Source organism: Centrocercus urophasianus, unplaced genomic scaffold, assembly GCF_019232065.1.
Source record: "Centrocercus urophasianus isolate 14NV4802_14NV808 unplaced genomic scaffold, USGS_Curo_1.0 seq_23, whole genome shotgun sequence".
NCBI lineage: Eukaryota > Metazoa > Chordata > Aves > Galliformes > Phasianidae > Centrocercus > Centrocercus urophasianus.
In genome coordinates, this window is record NW_024884789.1 from 11,108,872 (window position 1) to 11,127,670 (window position 18,799).

Here is an 18,799-nt window from a genome sequence, read left to right on the forward strand (position 1 = left end):
TTACAACAAAGAAATTAAACTATTAATCTAATGAGGAATACAAAACAGCAGATTATCTCAATTTAGCCAGTAGAGTGTGCTTTACAAGCAAACATGAAGTATAAAATCTGAGCAAAGAGAACAGCACCAACCTGTTATCTCCTTTGCTTGGTCATGGATGCGGCGGTTCAGCTCCTCCTTTTCTGTTTTCAGTAATGTGTTCTGCTCTTTCAGTTCTGATACCAGCTGGAGAGATAACAAAATATCTGGCTCAGAATGCATTTCATCTTCCATCAACAGCTCCAACAGCAATTACATCCTTGTTGTACGAGTTCAAATATTTAGGCTTTTAATGGTCTCTCAGATAATTAAATCTGTGAGCTAAGTTGTGACATATTCATTTCTCAAATTACTTTCCCATGTACACCTCACTTCAAATTCTCCCATTCATTTTGCATTTATTCCATTTCTGATCAGATGCTGAAACTGCCTTATACTACTCCATTATGCCATTTTCCAGTGAAGTCACAAAGATGTAATTTATTTCTTAAAACAATATCTTCCTAAAACAGGAACAGATTTGCTAGCTCTCTTGTATATTCCCTTGCATTTGTTAATACAGTAATCCAACATCCACCCAAAAGCTGTGCCACTTCAACTATGCTCAGGTTTGCCAGTTACTCATTTGTCTCTGTTTATGGATATATCAGAGTCACTCTGTTTAATCAATTAACATTTTTTCTTTTCATTCAACTGGCCTTGAAATAATGCATCATGGCAGCACCACATAATGGTACAATGGCTCTTCCATTATACAATACTCAAAACTTGCTCCATATCAACAAGTAACTGTAACATTAAACAACTTGTTTGCTACATTTGTACTTAAAGCACAGATAAGGGGTTAGTCAAAACCTGTTTAACTAGACTGTCCATACATACGGGAACTCAGCAGGCTAATTATTTAAATTAGACAAGATATAAGTAGGTACTGTTTGAATACGGTGCATGAAACTGATTTCAGATATCTATACAACTGTACTCTCTAGGTAGGTAAAATGATTTCTTTGTAAGATGTGCTGTCTTGCACTAATTGAGTGAGCTTGGGTATTCAGATTGGCAAATTCTTTCAATATAAAAATCTGAATAGACCAAGTAAATGTACTTACACACAATATGTAAATTTACCATATTCTTCAAGCACAGGTGCAATTATTTAGGTATCAGACCTATTTACTGTTGTACAGCTATAACACTAATTAAAAATACTGTTAAAATACCAGACATACAACCAAAGCAGTTAAATCTGACAAAACGTGAGTGGACACCAGGCTCCTGTAAGTCTGCTCATGCACTTGGGACTGCATACTTACCTGCTCAGTTTCATGTTTGTATTTGTCTGCCCATTCCTCAATTGTCTTCTTCTCAGTCTGAGTCTGTTGCAGCTCCTTCCGGAGCTTGGCAATCTCCTCCTGGAGGCTGAGAACACGATTGGTTGCATTCTTAGCTTCCTCCTCACTCATACGAAGCCTCTCCACATCACTCCGAAGCTTCTCTGTCTCTGTGCTGTATGTGATCTCCAGGTTATTCATCTTCTCCAGCAGAGATTTGTACTCTTTGTTCTTTGCAAAACACAAAAGAGACATCGTAGCAGTTGGAGAAGTTCTGGTTTAAGGAAGCTTTCTGGTTGCTTACAGAATATACCGAGACAGGGGAACAAGAGAGCAGTTCCCTCCTTTTCAGTACCTTTTTGCAGGAGAATTGCTCTAAGAGGTGGCAGAACAGTCCAGTCTCTAAGTTTACACATCAATGTACTGAACTAAAATCAAACAAAGAGCCCACAAACACCAAACTTGATCATATCACCTTCCCCTTTAATTGAGCAACTGGAGTGCTTCCAACGAAAGACTGAAGCTAAAGGAGCAGATGCTTTCTCTCAGTGCTTCTGAGAGACACAAACAGATGTTTTAAGATTTCAGCTCAACTGCTGTCTACTTTTCTCTTCTCTCAGCATTATTCAGCAGAGAAGAGATTTGCAGTGAATGCCCAGTGCTACAGAAGGAAACACAAGACTCCCAAACGCCTTCCCAGAGCTTTACCTGTTCATCAATTTTCCGCTGCAGCTGCATGATCTTGTTCTCCAAGCCAATGTGAAGCTTCTTGTAGCGTTCCACAGACCGAGCCTCTATCTTCAGTTTCTTCAGCTCCCTCTTGGCCATCATGCGCCGGTAACAGCATTGCAAGTAAACAATTGCCTTCAAGGTCCTGTGGTAGTGCACTCGAGCCAGCCAGCCTCTTACATGTTTCTGAATAATAATAGACTTGTGCTCTCGAAGCATCTACAGTTCAGAAAAAACACCGCAAGTGCTATTAGAGCTACACCTGCTCAGTTAAATCGACTCCATAATGAAAGGTGTAAAGATGATGTAAATAGAGACACCTCAGTCTGAAAAGAGAAACTGCTGGTGAAATGTAAAAGAAATGAATCTGGAATTAATTTTTTAAAAATAGAAGAGTAAAAGAAGACAGGAATAAGGAAGACAAAAGAAAATAAAAATAAAAAAAACCCCAGAATTAAGAACGTGGAAAGAAAGAACCAGAGACATGTTGAAGAAGCAAGCATTCCTTTCTGCTGATGTCAGATCAAGCAAATTACAAAAATACATTATACCTTTTGTCAAGATTACAAATACAATCCAGATGACAGAAATGTTTTTTTATTGTCTCTTTTACTTTCTAACTTCTTAAAAGCACTGACATATGCAGCACAGAATTCATCAATGCACAGCATAAAAGCACTGCACTTGACACACAGTGCAGCTATTACATACTGTAACTCAAAGAACATTACAGCAGCTGTTAGTAAGAACAACCATACCCTAAGATGACTGAACTACACGTTCCAGTATGTGTTCTTTTCTTTTTTTTCTTTTTGCTTGCCATTCCTTATACTTGTCAGCTGGAAAAATATTTTCCTCCCTATATATTTTAATCAGACATTTTAGACTGTAGTAATTCCAATGCATTTGATGGCAGAATTTTCAGTTATAGATTTAAGATGTAAAAAAAAAAAAAAGAAAAATTAGTTGTAGCTATTTTTAAAAAGTCACTTTAATGAAACATAATCAAGAAATCAGCCAGAGATTTCCACTAGGAAGATTCTACTATGTGTTTCTGGATCCTTCACCCACGGATTCAAACAGTGATCCCCCAGGTTTGGAGCACCTGAATTCCTGTAGACCACAGCTATGCTGGGAGAGCATGTCTAAACCCACAAGGCTTCCAGGACTCTGAGAACTCCAGAGTTCACTTAATAAAACTTCTGCAAATTAAACAGTTTATTCCAAAGAGCAAAACTATTTAAGATCTTGTGTTACTTACTGGATTTGGTAGCTTAAAGATCACACATAACTTGACATTCTTACAATGATTTACCACAAAGCTGATAAAGCAAACCAGTACTGTAATCAAATTTTATTGTATTTTACACTTCTTAGCAAATGAACTGGAATGTGTTAAAAGCGTTACATTTTCAGATCAATGAATTTGAAAGGTTCACTGGCAAAGTGGCAATATTCTAAGAAATAGAAGCTTTCTGCCTTAGCATTCATTTTTAAAGAAAAAAGCGAGGACTTGGAATACCAGTGCTCAATTCAAAAGCAGGAAATAGATCCCTAGAAACTACAGCAAGGTCAAAAGCCAAAGTCCTTCTGACTGCAAGTAACACAGTTAGCACTCCTGCCTCCTCCATACGTGCTTCCTGAAATAGTCTTCCAGGTTACCCATAGATGCCCTAATAACTAAGATACAACTAGTTTGAAGCAGCACTGTCACCTGGAGCATGAAAGCAGTAAGTCCCATAGAATACCTCCATTGTGTAGGGATGGTCCTCATCTGCCAGTGAATTCTCACACCCATGCAATCCAGTGATGAAACAGTACGCTCCAATGTGAGAGTATCAGAAAAGTCACTTAATTTATCAGGTATTTTCTCCTGGAAAATATAACCTGATAACCTGATACAAAGGTTCTGCAGGAACTAAATTCCTTCTGAAGCGAACAAGCACATTGCAAAGTCTCAGGCAGAAGCTTTCCCCGGGATGTGTGAAACAGATGATTCAACCATTTCAAATTCCTTCTGTTAGTCATGTGACTGCCAACCCGTGCCCTCTGTTATAAAAACAACAACAGATACCTTTCACAACCCTAACTACCGACACAGGCACCATGTATTATGTACAGTCACAGCTCAGCCAAGGGTGCAGTCACAGGACGACCTTTCAGTTTCACTCATCTGCAATCACCATGAACTTCAGAAGATGTGTTTACCTCTGCATGCACAGCTTGCAGAGCTTGTGCTTCTGTCTCTGGACGTCCCTGTATCTCAGCTTTTGTAAAATAGCACCTTTATGAGGATGATATCTACATGCCACAACTCAGATGCAGTCGATGCACCTTCCACCTGTGTTGTGAGCTTTGTGTTTTACTGTGGCGAACAATTCACTGCTCAAGGGGGGAATTCCCTGACAGGCAAATACAACCACTTCATATGGTGATCCCTCCAGAAATCCACAACAGACTCATAGAATCATTAAGGTTGGAGAAGACTCCCAAGATCATTCAGTCCAACTGCCAACCCATCACCCTGCCCACTGACCCACTTCTATTACCAGGGAATAAAACGGATCTATATAACATCATGCTACAGGACAGATGTAGTATATACCACTGACATGACTAACTTCAGGTCTACAGAACCATCTCCTGCAGATGAACCATTTCCTAAGGATAGCCTTTATCCCACATTATGCTGTGACCTGCATCTTGCTGTTGTATCTGCCAGCAGTCATATCTGTCAGACCATGGTTATAAACACATATATTCTTACAACATAAAATATGGCTTCTAATACTGAAGATGTCAAGAATTCTAATCAAAAAAAGCAAAGACCCTCACAAAACTGCTGAGTCAAGCAAAGTAAACAGAGCTTAGAAATTCTGATCAGGGATCCTTACTTCCTAGTAAGGATGCTACTTAAAACTGTTCTCACAGAAAAGTGCCATGCAAGCTGGCATTTTGTAATCCAATCATCTGAATCTTAATTCTGTTTCCAGTTCTATAACCACTGAAAAGGAAATTATAACTTCCTTAAAACAATTTTTATTTTTAATCAAAGACAGTCAAGAAAACGTTAACATTATTGTTAGGGCAGAATTATAGCAATTTATCTCCAAAATGAAGCCAGCATCAACACAAAAAAAAAAAAACCAAAACACAAGAATCTGTCAAAGTTTCAATCTCTTTTTTTTTTTTCTTTTTTTTTTTCAGGTATCTCTTTGCCAACATTCATGTCCTTCACATTTTCTCTCAACCCCTCCACAGTTTTACAGATTCACTGAAATTAGGAATGGAATAGGAATACTACCACACCATATATGCATACTGATGTGAGCAGTGCTGGTTTGGACTCACAAAGGCATATCCACACAAATCTATTTTCAGTATTTAAGTGCCTCTACATTCCATATAACAAACAAAAAACATCTTCTCAAGCCTGTAAATCCTTGTTAGATGCTTCACTGACTGCATGGAAAGTCTATGCATTCATATTAGATGACAATGTGAATACCTCTGAAATGAGTGATTCACTGATTACAGTATCAGAACTTTCTAATCTCCAGGTGCTGCCTTTCCAACCATTTGTTTGTGCATTATGCATAACAGCATGCAGGTTCCCAAGGGGACACCAGAGAGCAGCTTCATTCTGAAGGTACGTGGAAATAAAATTAGAGTAAAGGAGTAAAACATTATTTCTTACCATCTGGTACTTGTTTCTGACCAGGTAACCTCTTAAGAGAGCCTGCAGAGCAATAGTAGCATCTCGCATGCACTGGTATCTTTTGCGGACCACATACATGCGCTGGAACTTCTGAATAATGATGGCAGCCCGTGTTCTGCGCAGGAACTTGGCATAGCTATGCAAGAAAGATTGCAATAATACCTGTAACTGTTGTCCAATATTTTAATACTGTTTTTTACATCCTGTAAATTTATTCACTTTCTCAGGAATTGCACACTTTCCTTCAGAAAGCTGTCAGCAGTACCACGTACTGACTTGCTATTTTACCATACAGCAGTACAACAGAACGATGAACAGAAACCTTGCAAGGTTTTCCAGGAGTCATTTTCACTTGTTCTAGAAACTGTGCTACAGAGCTGGCAAAATAAATTCAGCTTCATTTCTCATCACCTTTTCTCCAGCTTTAAACCTATTTCTGCTTCCAAACTTCCTCTCCTAAACTCACCCTGTAGAAAATGTTTGTTCATTCCTGGTCTTCTCAGGAAGACAATTGCAAAGCATTGTGACATAAGCCTCTCTTCAAAGGTAGATGCTTACAGTTTTCAAAACCATCTTGTCTTTAATGACACCACCTTCACTCCTACTCTTTGGCTCATGCAGGACCATCACTCAGGAGCAAATCCAAACAAATGACTCTGGCTAACCTAATTCCCTTCACAGCTGCATTCTGGGTGACAAATCACTTCTCTAGCTGCACAGACCCAGTCAGGAGCAGATATGGAAACTGGTCAGTGACAATTTAACCAGAAGTCCTGCTTTACCTCACTTTCAGATATATCTCCTAGAATTAGTTTTATTCTGCTCCCACTAACAACATACTGTTCTAAGCATCATCTGGCTAGGGTGCTACTGTCCTCTTATGAAGGTCAAAAACAGGCAGGAGAGACACACTCATTATATTCAATTTCCTTAATTTTCCTGTAAAATCATTTCCTCTCAGCCAGCATAGAAAGGAGAGAACAAATATATCACATTTAAATGTCCTACTTAAAGGTATCTGAATTGAGGCTAGTGTGGATTTTCCCCAGAGTACTGCTTACCATCGTGCCTGGTACCCTCTGACATATCTCTGAATGGTGATGGCAGCCTTCCTCATACGCATGTACTTCTTTCTCATCAGCCAGCCCCGGATTGTCTTTTGGATGCGGATACAGGCAGCTCTCAACTTATCTGCCCTTATTTTTTCAAGATAGGCTACTTGACCAGCCCGGAAAAATATTTTTGTCTTACCAAACTGGTACTTATCCTTGTCCTATTTTCAGAGGAAAAAAATGATCAGTTATAGCATTAAATGTTAGCAGATTAAAAAAAAAAAAAAAAAAGACATGAAGGCTAAATGAAAGTACCATTAGTAAAGAGGCAAATTTACCTGTGTAATATTTAAAGTAAATCTAGACTTGAATTAGCTAGTGAAGGAGAGTATTTTCTCTGCATGATTCTGTTAACAATTTAATATAAAAAGGTCACAAGCAGGGCCTGAAGAAATAAAACAAGGTATTTGCTTAAAGAAGAATGCCACAAAGTTTGTGAATGACATGGAAGGCTATAAGAGATGAAGAAGAGGCCCAGAGGATGAAAGTGATACAGGCAATGCACATTTGAAATTTCTTGCTTAGGCAGTGGAAACTGCCCACTTTCAACCATATTATACAGTACAAAGGAAGCAGCTCAGGTTTCAAATGTGTACTCATCATTTACTGACACCAGGACTGAGCCAGAACAAAACACAACTATGCTCCTGAAACACATCTGAAATTTCAGAACTAAAGCAGGAAGAGAATAATATTTTATCTCTGCATGGCTGCTGCCCTCGTTAGGGGGAAATCCTGAGACAACAGAAACCATACAAAAGTATGATAAAAAAATTATTTTGTTGATTTATTGATGCCAAGTTGAAATGAATGGCAAAAGATTTTAGTTAAGTCCAGCCAATGACACAGAATTCAGAAAGCCAACCTGTCTGCAGAATACTTATTTTTCTTATTTCCATAAACATCTTAACATTGGCATTGTACTTCAACAAGGTGAACTTCTTGCTTTTGTATCTTTAGAAAACTTTATTTCTTTCTCTTCTGCGTAAGTCTCAGTTAATCACCCTCTACTTGGGTAATACTTAGAACTGTCTCTTTGTAGCCTGACTTCCTCCACTGGTCATTGGTTCTTAAAAAATCCCAAGAAACCACATCAATTCAGGTGCAATTCTGGTGCTAATGGCATAGTCTGGAAACGAAGGGCTGCAAAAGGAGGTAAGAGTTAAAGCAAGGGGCTGCTGTGGTATGACAAAGGCTGATGGCACTCAGCAAGGAGACCTATCTTTATTCCTTCAGATTCCAAATGCTTTAAGGACTACATCTAGTACCAGAATCAGCTTCTCCAGGACATTTTTACATGTCTGCTTGCGGTCACTCAGGACATCTTTCTGCTTCATCAGAACACGGTAACGGCTGAAGAACTCTTGGTATGTCCACCTGTTCCATAAAACAGAGATGGCGTCAGTTCAAACAACAAACAATTCTCTTACAAAAAATAACTGTAGCTGAAAACAATCTAAAAAGCAGCAAACACACCTGGAGGGGAAACCAGCTGCACTGATTCGGATGGTCTCCAGGACACCGCAAGCTCTCAGCTGCTGCACTGCTCGCTTTTCGTCAAATCTGTGTGGGATTAAAAAGAACCTGTGGGTGTGGGGTTAGTGTTACCCAGTACCTTTGGATCCGTGGGATCTGACAACTGGACAGCAAGTACAGGTAGTGCTTCCACAACTCAGCAATAACAGAGAACAGCCTGATCACAGAATTCAGAATTGCCTGAGCTGCTTCAAGAAGCTCATCTACAGAGGCCTTGTCCCATTTCTCACCAGCCTGCCTGACACACGTGGTCATGGAGGTCTTTTTGTGCCCAGCTGTTAAACAGGCATTTGAGAAAAGCTCTGAGCAAATTCATATATGAAAAAAGATTAGGAATAACTGGAAATAAGAAAACAATGTAATTAGTAAAAGCAAATTCCAGCAAATGTAAGATATGCTGTCAGTCAAATTCAAAACAGCTAAACTGAAATTGCGGGTATTTCTCACATAGCACCATGCAAGAAAAAAAGCTCAGAAAGAACCCTCTAGTCCAAAACATACCCTGCTGTAAGCACGCATCGGCATGCACATAACAACAGAAATGAGGCACACCATTGCACTCCTGACTGAGCAATGTTTAGCAGAACCTCGACCCCGAGTCCTTGGGGAATTCCCTCCGAATGCCAGGCCTACATGAACCATACATGAACCAACTTACGTGAATGGAAACTTGAAGTCGTTAGGCTTAATACAGCGCACATAGTGTGGAGTTGTAGCGTTCAGGGTTTCCATCAGCAGATGAAGAGAGTTTCGAAACTTATTGAAAAAGAAGGGGAAAACATCAAGGAATAATCTCAACTGCCATGTTTGAAAGAATCTCAGGAAGTAGACTGAGCAACACTTGCTTATTCGTGATAGTGCTTTTGGTAGAAAACACAACATCAACTTGTTTTTGTTATGGCAACAGATACTAGATCCAGATATCATTTTGGGGTGAACTACATTACAGCCAGAGCTCTAAATGCTAGACTTTATGGGAGTAAAACTCCCTACAGGCATGTGATAAATTACAAAAACATGTGATAAACTGATTTATTGTCAGCTTCTGCCTATCTCTTCTATGCTGAGACTTATCCAATCCATCTCTTCATGAGTGAACTTCATGGCATTACTGAATAGCCATTTAATTTTATATCAACTTCAAATAAAATTTAAAATCAACAGAAAAGAACAATTATCATTTGCTTTGGCTCCAGTGATTCCAGTGTCACACCTACTGATGAGAACTCTGGATGATATTCTAGAAGTCCCAGACAAAGGAAAATGGAACTGCTCAATAGCACAGTGGTACAGACTGGCAAGTACATTAAAACTGAGTACCAAACTGTCACAAAAAGTTCTCATTGGCTTCAATGAATATTCCAAAGGACAATCCACCATACATAAAGCGCTAGCTGAGGACAAATCCATCCTGAGAAAACATCTGTTAAATCTGTTGATTGGAAATTAACAAAGAATTCAGCCATACCGATTTACACACTTTTAATACAATTCTGGAACATACAGATGGATATTTTATGTTTAGCCCTCTGTGAGTTTTCTGAGGATTGAACTCATACTTTTGAATTGAGTCAAAGAATGTGAAAACTACCAAAAAGACACAGTACAAGATTTTCAAAGCTTCTCAGCATCCAGCATGTTAAACCTACCTCGCAAAAACATTAGTTTCTGATTTGGCACCACATTAAGAATTGAGCTCCCTGAAACTCTGGCCCAAATTATATTAGTAATTATGGTATACTTGCATTAACTGTATGTCACGAACAACTGCAGTGGTCCCAAAATCACTAGGGACCCCAGGAATCACTAGCTTACCCAAAGACCTATTGGACAGAGGAAGGTAAAGAGCAAGATTATTTGACACAGCTGCATCCTTAAACTCACCTGATGTCCCACAGTTTTCTTATGCTCCTTGCTAGTTTGACCTGGCCTGGCCTTGGCTGGTTTTACAGGAGTTCGAGATAACGGCACACGGCCTGAAGAGGTGGCTGATGTGGGACTGATGACCTTCTCCTCATCCTGGAATAACTCTGGCAGCAGCTTAAACTGGTATAACAGCAAAAAAAAAAATTACAGAGAGTAAGAATGCAGCAAGTGATGGCACACATTTGTGCTTAAGGTGGTTACAAACCAGGCTCTGTTTTCTTCAATGCCACATAGGAAAACAGGAATAAATAGCAATCAAAACTATTGATTGCTTTAATTTTAAAATTTAAAGTATTAAAATATTTAAAAATAAATAGCAAACAAAGTAAAATAGCATTCAAGATAGCAGTACAGTGAATGGGTCATGGTTTAATACTAAAAATGTGTGGATTTGATCAGTGAGTCTCCTTCTGAAGATAAAATTCTGATTTGAGTTTTCTTTCCAAAGAGCCAGCAATAGCTTCCACGTGAAACTGTCAGATACTGACAGCAGTTTTGTAAGTACCAACTGCAATTATATATGGCTGCTTTGATGACAGAGGGAAGCAACGAGGTCCTTTCGTATTCCAGTGGTGCATAAAATTTCTTTGTGTGGTTGTGCAATATATAGGACACTGAATAACCCTGCAAGCAACAAAGATTATTCCTCCTCTATCACTCTAAATTGAAACAAGAGGAATCATCAGCTAAAAAGCTGTCAGCTAAATTCATGTGACTGAAGAGCTGCTATCAGACCTGTGGGAGTGGAAATAAAACCTGAAAAATCTTTCCACTTATCATTCAGATCTTCCGGTTCCCTTTCTCTAATGACTACAAATACACCCATAGATAATAGCTGCCTTGAGATAACTTGTAACTAAAAATAACACCATCAGGTCTTTCTACCAAAAATGGTATCACTTCAGAAGCATTACAAAAATAAGAAAATCTGAACTTCTCTATCTGTCAGTGAATAATCTTTCATAGCATCCGTGCATTTTCCCACAAGAGACAGGAACATCCACTTTATAATGCTAAAGGTGCTTGGGCTAAGTACAACCTGAAAAATAAAAAACTGCTTTTGCCTTTTGGTGAGCATGCATGACATCCAACAAAACATGCTGTGCAACAAAATGGTATTTGTGCTCTGTTGTGTGCCAGATGGGCTAGCAGAAGGCATCAAACAAAAATTCTGTGCTAGCATCTAGCACAGAATTCTAGCTTAACATAATGGCTCTGAATGTTATAAAGATATCCTAAATCACTGGATTTAAAGAGGAGTATTGCAATTCAGCTTTATCTCACCTAAGTCTCACAGGTCAAGAGCACTATTACCTTAGATTCCCTTAAATTACCGCCTTAGCTCTGGATGAATGACATCTCCAGAGGGTGATTTAGCCTGTCTCCTTCCACTGACTGGACAAAGACTTTAGGATGTCTGGAAAGCTCATTCAGCTGCCTGCAGTCAGACAGTATGAAGCTATGTTTGTAGCCATCTAAATTACATAGCTGAGTCCTTTAATTCCATATAGGAACTTTTTTGAATGCAATATGCTTTGTCTGAAAGTACTGATGCTTTAATGCAACAAGGGCAAAGGTGAGGAAGAGGTTCCCAGTGTCTGAGTGCTGGATGGATGAGCTCTAAGCTACACATTTCCTCCCTCTTCCCACTCCTGAGAAAGCCTGTCTGTAAAAATGGATAAGTACATTTCAAAATCACAATTTTCAGTTACTGCATACAGAAGAAAGGTGCACCATACAGCAGCAGAGGTCAACAGGAGAGCACTGCTGACAAGATCCACACTGTAGGGGCACTTCTGTTTTGGTTTGGGTTGTTTTTTTCCTATCTTATCAGTTTTCTTTGTTTTACAGAACACTAGGAGTGTTCAAAGAGAGGGAAAACACTGATCAAAGGGCAGATAATTCACAGGGTAGAAAACAAGCAAGCATTTTTCCCCTGTAATTTTTTCCAACTACTTGACATTCTGCTGATATAATCTTACTGACAATTTCTTTCAATACAGATCCACAATAGAAGATCTTAACAACATGCTAGTAGCAAGCACAGAAGCTGAGGACATGCATGTACTTTCATGATACATGCACAGAAACTGAACTGATTCAAGCAGGTGCTGTGGGTGGATTTAAAGAGAAAGCCAAAATATATAACTCAACACTACACTGCCTGCCAAGAGAAGAGTTTGTCATGCACTTCAGAGAGCAAAGAAGCATTTGAGCTGTATGTTCAAAGCCCTAGCAGCGAGAGTGTGCATGGGCAGGATGACAGATGATGCATTCAGTTCAGAATTACCTTCTGTTGAATGTGCACAGCAAACCCAGAGAAGAGCAACAACAAAGAAAGAATAAAAATCAGCAATATAATCATATTAAAGTTACTAATAAATAGGGTCTGCTGAAAAATAAAAATGAGACATTCTCAAATTCAAATTTTGGAAAACATTTTGGTAAAATTTACCATTGGGAAAAATTGGTCTTGTTTTTTATCACTGAGACTGGACTGACTTGTTAGTGAGCTGGCAGCCCCCGAGCTGCTGCAGCGCTCCCTACAGCAAAGCAACTACCTGACATGTTTCAGTGCTTCTCTCAGAGGAAAGTTCGCTGTAGTTCTTTCATTATACTACACATTTTAATCATTTAACTTCATAAATCAGCTCAGGATACAAACAAAAGAAGAAAGTTTTGATAGAATAGCATAATTTTAAGCATTCTGTCCTTGATACCAAGCTTCCTGGGGCACTAGAGCTAGCAAATTCCCAAGGGTCATCACACCACAATGTTAAGTTAATTGACTTTACCTTTCAAAAGAGCACAACCAGCATTTTTTACATTAAAAAAGCAGATAATGCCACTGAAAGCTTGTTCTATAATATTACTTCATGCAAAGTATTTCCATTCAGATATTATCTGTCATAGACATACAAAGTGAGGCTCACTAAGTTCTGGTTCATGTCCTACATGTTTGTAGATTTCCTTCCTTTCATTTTGCTTCTGGGACAGAACTTGTCTCTTGCAACACTATTCTGCTCAATTGTCAGGCCATAAGCAAGCAGTTTCTGCTTTCAGATTAAAAAAGCCTTAACTGCTAAGCCTTCTTATGGTACTACAGTATATTAGAGGGGAAAAAAAAAAGGGAACATAGGGAACATTTTGATCTATTGAAATCAGTGGCTAAATACATACAGTTCTCAGCTGGAAAAAAGGCTACAGGACTTCCTAAATTCAAATGGATAAACAAGTAAATGTGATATAAACTATGTTCATCTTCAGTAAAGGGAGAAAAATTTCCTGGTTTTATGAAAGATTTCTTAAGGCTTTATAATGCTTAACTCAAGGCATTATAACTACAGAAAGAAACAAAAAGAATCCTTATACTAACCTTACTTGATTTTAGGACCTTAATTTGTTCTTCATAAACTGTGTCCTTATTCTTTTCCAGAAAGCCTTCACACTGATATTCCACCTGAAAAAAATTGTTTAAAAAAACCCCAAAAACTAAGTATGTAATAAGTAGCACAGAATCTACATCTATAACATTCACATTAAAATATAATTCTTCTGGATGTTGAAATTATCTGCTGAAAATGCAGATCTTGCTCCAAGACAGTGCTTTCCAGTAACTGTACAACACCAAAACATATAGAGATGAATACTGCTATTGCAGTAGACCTGATATATCTCTGCAGAGCGGTGCCTGTGGTAAGACAGCATGACTGAATGGTTACTGTAAAGGTGAAGAATCAAAATTTGTATTAAGCATGTCTATACTGAAGTCATCAGGACTGCAAAATTGTGAGAAACCTGGGTACAACTGAGAACGAAATATCTCATCTCATTACCTGACAGGCAGTAAGTAAATCTGCCTGCAAGTTGTTAGGAAAATGCCTATTTGCACTCAGAAAGATTATTTGTTTGAGAATCAGTAAGTCTGCCTGTTGTGACAACACACTGTGAGAACATGTGGCCTTCCTCTATCACAGGGCCACAAATTCTTGATCAAAAACCGGCTGGAGCTTCACATAAAAACCTAATATTCCACAGTCCTAATTCCAGGCTGAACAAAAACTGAAAGTTCCAGTCACAAGTTTACACCTTAGAATTCAAAGACAGTTAGCATAAGGATGGCAACTCTGCTTTCAGGTCTCGCTCTGATCTTGTCTCAGCAGAAGTGCAGGCTAAAAAACCACAATAGCGAGCCCTTAAAATGACTCTGCTCTTTCACAGCAGACAAACCGGCGTCCATCAGCAGACATCTTCCAGTACTGCCACTTAATTCTTACACAATCACACCATCCCCCAGGCTGCAAAACAACATCTAATATATTCCTAGGGGGAACACAAGGGGATTTTCCAAGGTCTGCCCATAACTCAAAGCCCACTGCACGTTATTTCAGGTACCACTTATGTTCTTATTGCAGAGATGATGCCACGAGAGGGCAGCAAGATCTCTGCTTTCTCCCAGAAAAGATGACGACAAGGCACGCAGCTCCCTCACATGTCAGCTACGGTCTTATTTTTTCAAGATGTCTGTCTGTCCTCACATAAGCACACAGGAAAGCACATGTTGCTTGGCACACACAATGCACTGGGGCTCAGAGCTCAGCCAGTACCTGCCTGCAGCTCCTTTTAGCCTTCCTTAGACCACGATTCTCAGAGCAGGCACAGGAACATCCAATTTTCAAACATCAAACTTCAGACTATTGAACGGTATAAGAAACATGAATTAAATCCTTGTTGTTCTCTCATGTAGCAAATGAAACAGAACTCACAAACCTGTGTATGGTCACAGAGCTCTCAGGGCTTTCATTAAGATAACACCAGAAACAACAAGAATAGGATCTCTCCTGTGTAATTTGAAGAACCTCTGAGAAATCAAAATAAAGTACTCCAGGCCCTCTAGTCAGCACATCCAGACTGATGATACGAATTCCAGAGCTTGCGCAAGCTTGTAGCCACAGCTTTTTGACAAAGCTGACAAAATTCTGAACCAGCTTCTTTATTTAACAGGACAAGTATCTTAAACTGGATTTTATCTTTTTTCTTTCAACCCAGCTGGGCTGTGTGCTGTCAAGGCTGGACAGCACATGCACTCCACTGAGTTTGCCAGAAGCAGCTGCTCACTGATCGGAAGAGGTGAAAGGTGGCAAGAGCGAGACTCCAGCGATAACAGCGGGATGTGTTGTTAGCTTGTTGCCTGTTTGCAGCAAAGCTAGCATTCATTTGTTGTTGGTCTAGCTAACACTATGGATAGATTCATGATTTCCTATTTTGCCTAATGTAATTGGGATTCATGTTGTGACTTGCAAATGCACATTTTGAACAAAGGACGGTGAGTGATTACAGCATGTGATAGGAGTCAGGAGCTCTTGTTTGTCTTCCTGGCTCTGCACAGCTGCCAGCTCAACTTTCTTTGGAGCTGGTGTACAGGCGGGCAAGAAGCCGAGCAGAAAATTAGGCTGCTGTCCACCAGTCAGCCCGTCAGCTTGTTCTTTCTGCCTCGTGGCCAGTGGGAATGCTTCCTGGGCACTCCCTACCCCACCTCATCTCACTGAACGGCGTTAACCAAAAACTGCTGCTGAAACCACACCAGCTGAAGTGGCTCACCCTGACTGAACTGAGGGAGAAAGCAATCAGCTGAAGCCTCCAGCAGATTGAACGGTGCTGTAACAGGCACACAGAGCCGATAACTTCATGAACTGCCATGAGATACAGAAACATCTGTCAATTCACAGCCCCAGTTTTGCATCCAAGCTGCAGGCAGGTTTCACCAGGCGGTGGGGCAGCCCAGCATCTGTCCCATACACATCTGAACAGTTCCTAGGCACAAGCTTCCCCCAGGCTGGGAACACCACAGCCCTGCTCCCTGGCGCAGCACTTGTCTCAGCCTCTCCCTCACCACCCCCCCCACCTGCACATCTGAAAAGAGCTAACCAGCAGAAAACTCCTTACCTTGTCAGCAAAGTGTTTGATGATAAAAGCCTTATTGGATAAACGTGGTTTTTCAAAGAGGGCACATTTATTCAAATGAGTATTGTACAGTTTTTGGGCCCACGTGTCATCCGAGCCTTTTGGCATCTACATAAGAGAACACAAAGCCATTTAAAATGTCCTGCAAGCTTTTTCAGTAGCAAAGGAAACTAAGGAGGTGGGCACAATATTTTTCAGTTTGCTTTCAGACTCTGGCTCCTCGGATTTCCAGCACTGCCCTGAGCAAGTAGCCACGTCCTTGCTTTCCAGACGCTGTGGACTCGGCACAGCCCTTATCGCTGCTGTGCGACACGTACGATGCTCAGCACTTTCAGTGTCACACACACACGCCGGTGAGGATCCCAGAGAAATGGTACCTGATTGACAGTGGGTCAGAATTGATCTACCACCACCAGGCTGAGTTCCCACTGAATTATCATAGACTCATTAAGGTTAAAAAGAAAAAGAAAAGCATGACTAAAAATCGTTTTTTCTCCTTCTCTGATTGCCAATTCTGTTTCTACGTTCCTTAAAGTATTTAAACAGCAGAGCATCAAAATAATGGCTACATACAGATTATTTTTCCCTGTGAGGCCCCAGGTAGCAGGATAGATGATAACTTCTTTCTCTATGAAAGCCCTTGAAAACACACCTTGCATTCCTCATCTAACAGATCCAGAACTCCCATTTTGGCTTCTATGAGGTTGATGCAAGGCTGATTGTCATAGAAATCAATCAGGGTCCATGGTATTTGTTCTTTCATGTATTCTTCTTGTTCCAGCTTAAACACGTGCTATGGGGCAAAAAGAAAACAGTTTTCCGTGAAACAAAATGCAGAATAAATACATCAAACTCCCACTTGAATTCATCTTGGCACATTTAATCCAGGCTGTCAAGTGGTGCACAAGTTAAACTGAATAAACCTTTTAACAAGTAAGTGTATGAAAGACAAATTAACCTTTTTTTCTGGCCTAAAAACAACAGACTGAATTAATGCATTCGTCCATACTCTGTGCATATAAGGTCTGCTTTTCCTTCTCGCACATTGCTCCACAGTTACTATAAGCTTCTTTTTCTAAAAATAACACAAGACCCTGAAAAAGCTTCAAGAACAGAAACAGCAACTTTTAAATTGTGATTTGACACACACTTATGATTTCAAATTGACGAATATTGCTCTATTTCAAGTAAAATTACACCATAAACCTTTTGTGTTTTCTTGTAAAGCAGCAGTTCCATTTTCTCTCAAATGACTGATAAGTTTTTCCGGAGATGACGTATTACACTAAATATACTCCCAGCAAAAACCTGCAAGAATGACTAAGAGTATTAGCACAACAAATTTTGTGGAAAATGCATCTGGTACCAAGATCAATAAAAACGGTGTTGGATAGTTTTAAAAATGTATTACTGATTAAAAAAAGCAAAAAAAAAAAGCCCCCGCACAGCTTAAAAAATGTGCATAGGAAATAAACTTCAGGAAAAAATACATGATAAAATATTAAACAAGGAAACTGTGGTCTTAACAGCACAAGCATGCTTTTTAAGAATTAAAAATACTGCTGATTCCACTTATTTTAAATTATATTTTATCATCTATTTAAATTTTAATGCATACCAACTGCTGTAACAGGCAAAAATAAATTCAAAACATATCCCAAGCAACACCAAAGAGCAGCACTACAGGCACTATATAGGGGATAGCCAGCAACACCTATAGTTTTGGAATCAGCCTTGATTGCCCCCTTAATTCAGCTCAGAAGTCCATAAACACTCGCAGTTTTCCAGCACACACCATTAAGACAGCACAAGCCGCCCTGACAAAGCAGTTTATCCTTTTTATTTCATTAGCTTAACATGATCCTTTCCAAAACAGCGCTCCTTAACAGTGCCCGTGGGAGCCCTTCCATGCTCATCCACTTAACAGCTGCATTACATGCAAGTTAATTCCTGACAGGAAAGTAAATGATAACATTTTATTGGTGCATCGTATCTAAGCCATCTACACATAAATCCATTTCTTTATTATAAAAAATTAGCAGTTTGTGGCATGGTTCTCTCAGCAAGGGTTGACCAACGTGCTGTCCTAGGGGCCCTTACATCATGCTTGCTGCACTAATCCACAGCACCACCTGCTCCATTCTGCCCAAAGTGTAGGGAAGCAGAGCAAAGACTTATCAAAAACCTGGCCAGCACAAAAGTACCAAGCTGTTAAATCAAAAGGCTGGATACTAGGGGAGGATCACAGCATCATAAAATAAAGCCATGCTGTAGATAGAGAAGATGTCACGGTTTCATGTTTATCTAAGTTGTGACATTTGTCAAAGCAACATCATCTTTAATTATCCCAATTCCCGAAGCCGTGCTTTCTCAAACAGCAGCATAGAAGCTGCCTCTTCCATCGTTCTGCGTCCTCCTGCCTCAAGTAAGAGACAAGAGACAAG

The 18,799-nt window shown here is 39.6% G+C and overlaps 1 protein-coding gene across 10 annotated transcripts in view; it reads right to left on the reverse strand.

Moving 5' to 3' along the window:
• MYO5A (myosin VA) overlaps positions 1-18,799 on the reverse strand; it is a 95,513-nt gene that overhangs the window by 26,624 nt on the left and 50,090 nt on the right. For all 10 annotated transcript variants that reach the window (XM_042824344.1, XM_042824346.1, XM_042824343.1 and 7 more), the window contains exons 12-23: positions 17,008-17,148; positions 16,338-16,463; positions 13,768-13,851; positions 10,350-10,511; positions 9,124-9,221; positions 8,406-8,492; positions 8,198-8,306; positions 6,879-7,090; positions 5,797-5,953; positions 2,079-2,318; positions 1,353-1,601; positions 132-225 (exon numbers count right to left, since the gene is read on the reverse strand). In XM_042824344.1, the coding sequence (XP_042680278.1) occupies positions 132-225; positions 1,353-1,601; positions 2,079-2,318; positions 5,797-5,953; positions 6,879-7,090; positions 8,198-8,306; positions 8,406-8,492; positions 9,124-9,221; positions 10,350-10,511; positions 13,768-13,851; positions 16,338-16,463; positions 17,008-17,148 (1,759 nt within the window). The remainder of the gene's footprint in view (positions 1-131; positions 226-1,352; positions 1,602-2,078; positions 2,319-5,796; positions 5,954-6,878; positions 7,091-8,197; positions 8,307-8,405; positions 8,493-9,123; positions 9,222-10,349; positions 10,512-13,767; positions 13,852-16,337; positions 16,464-17,007; positions 17,149-18,799) is intronic.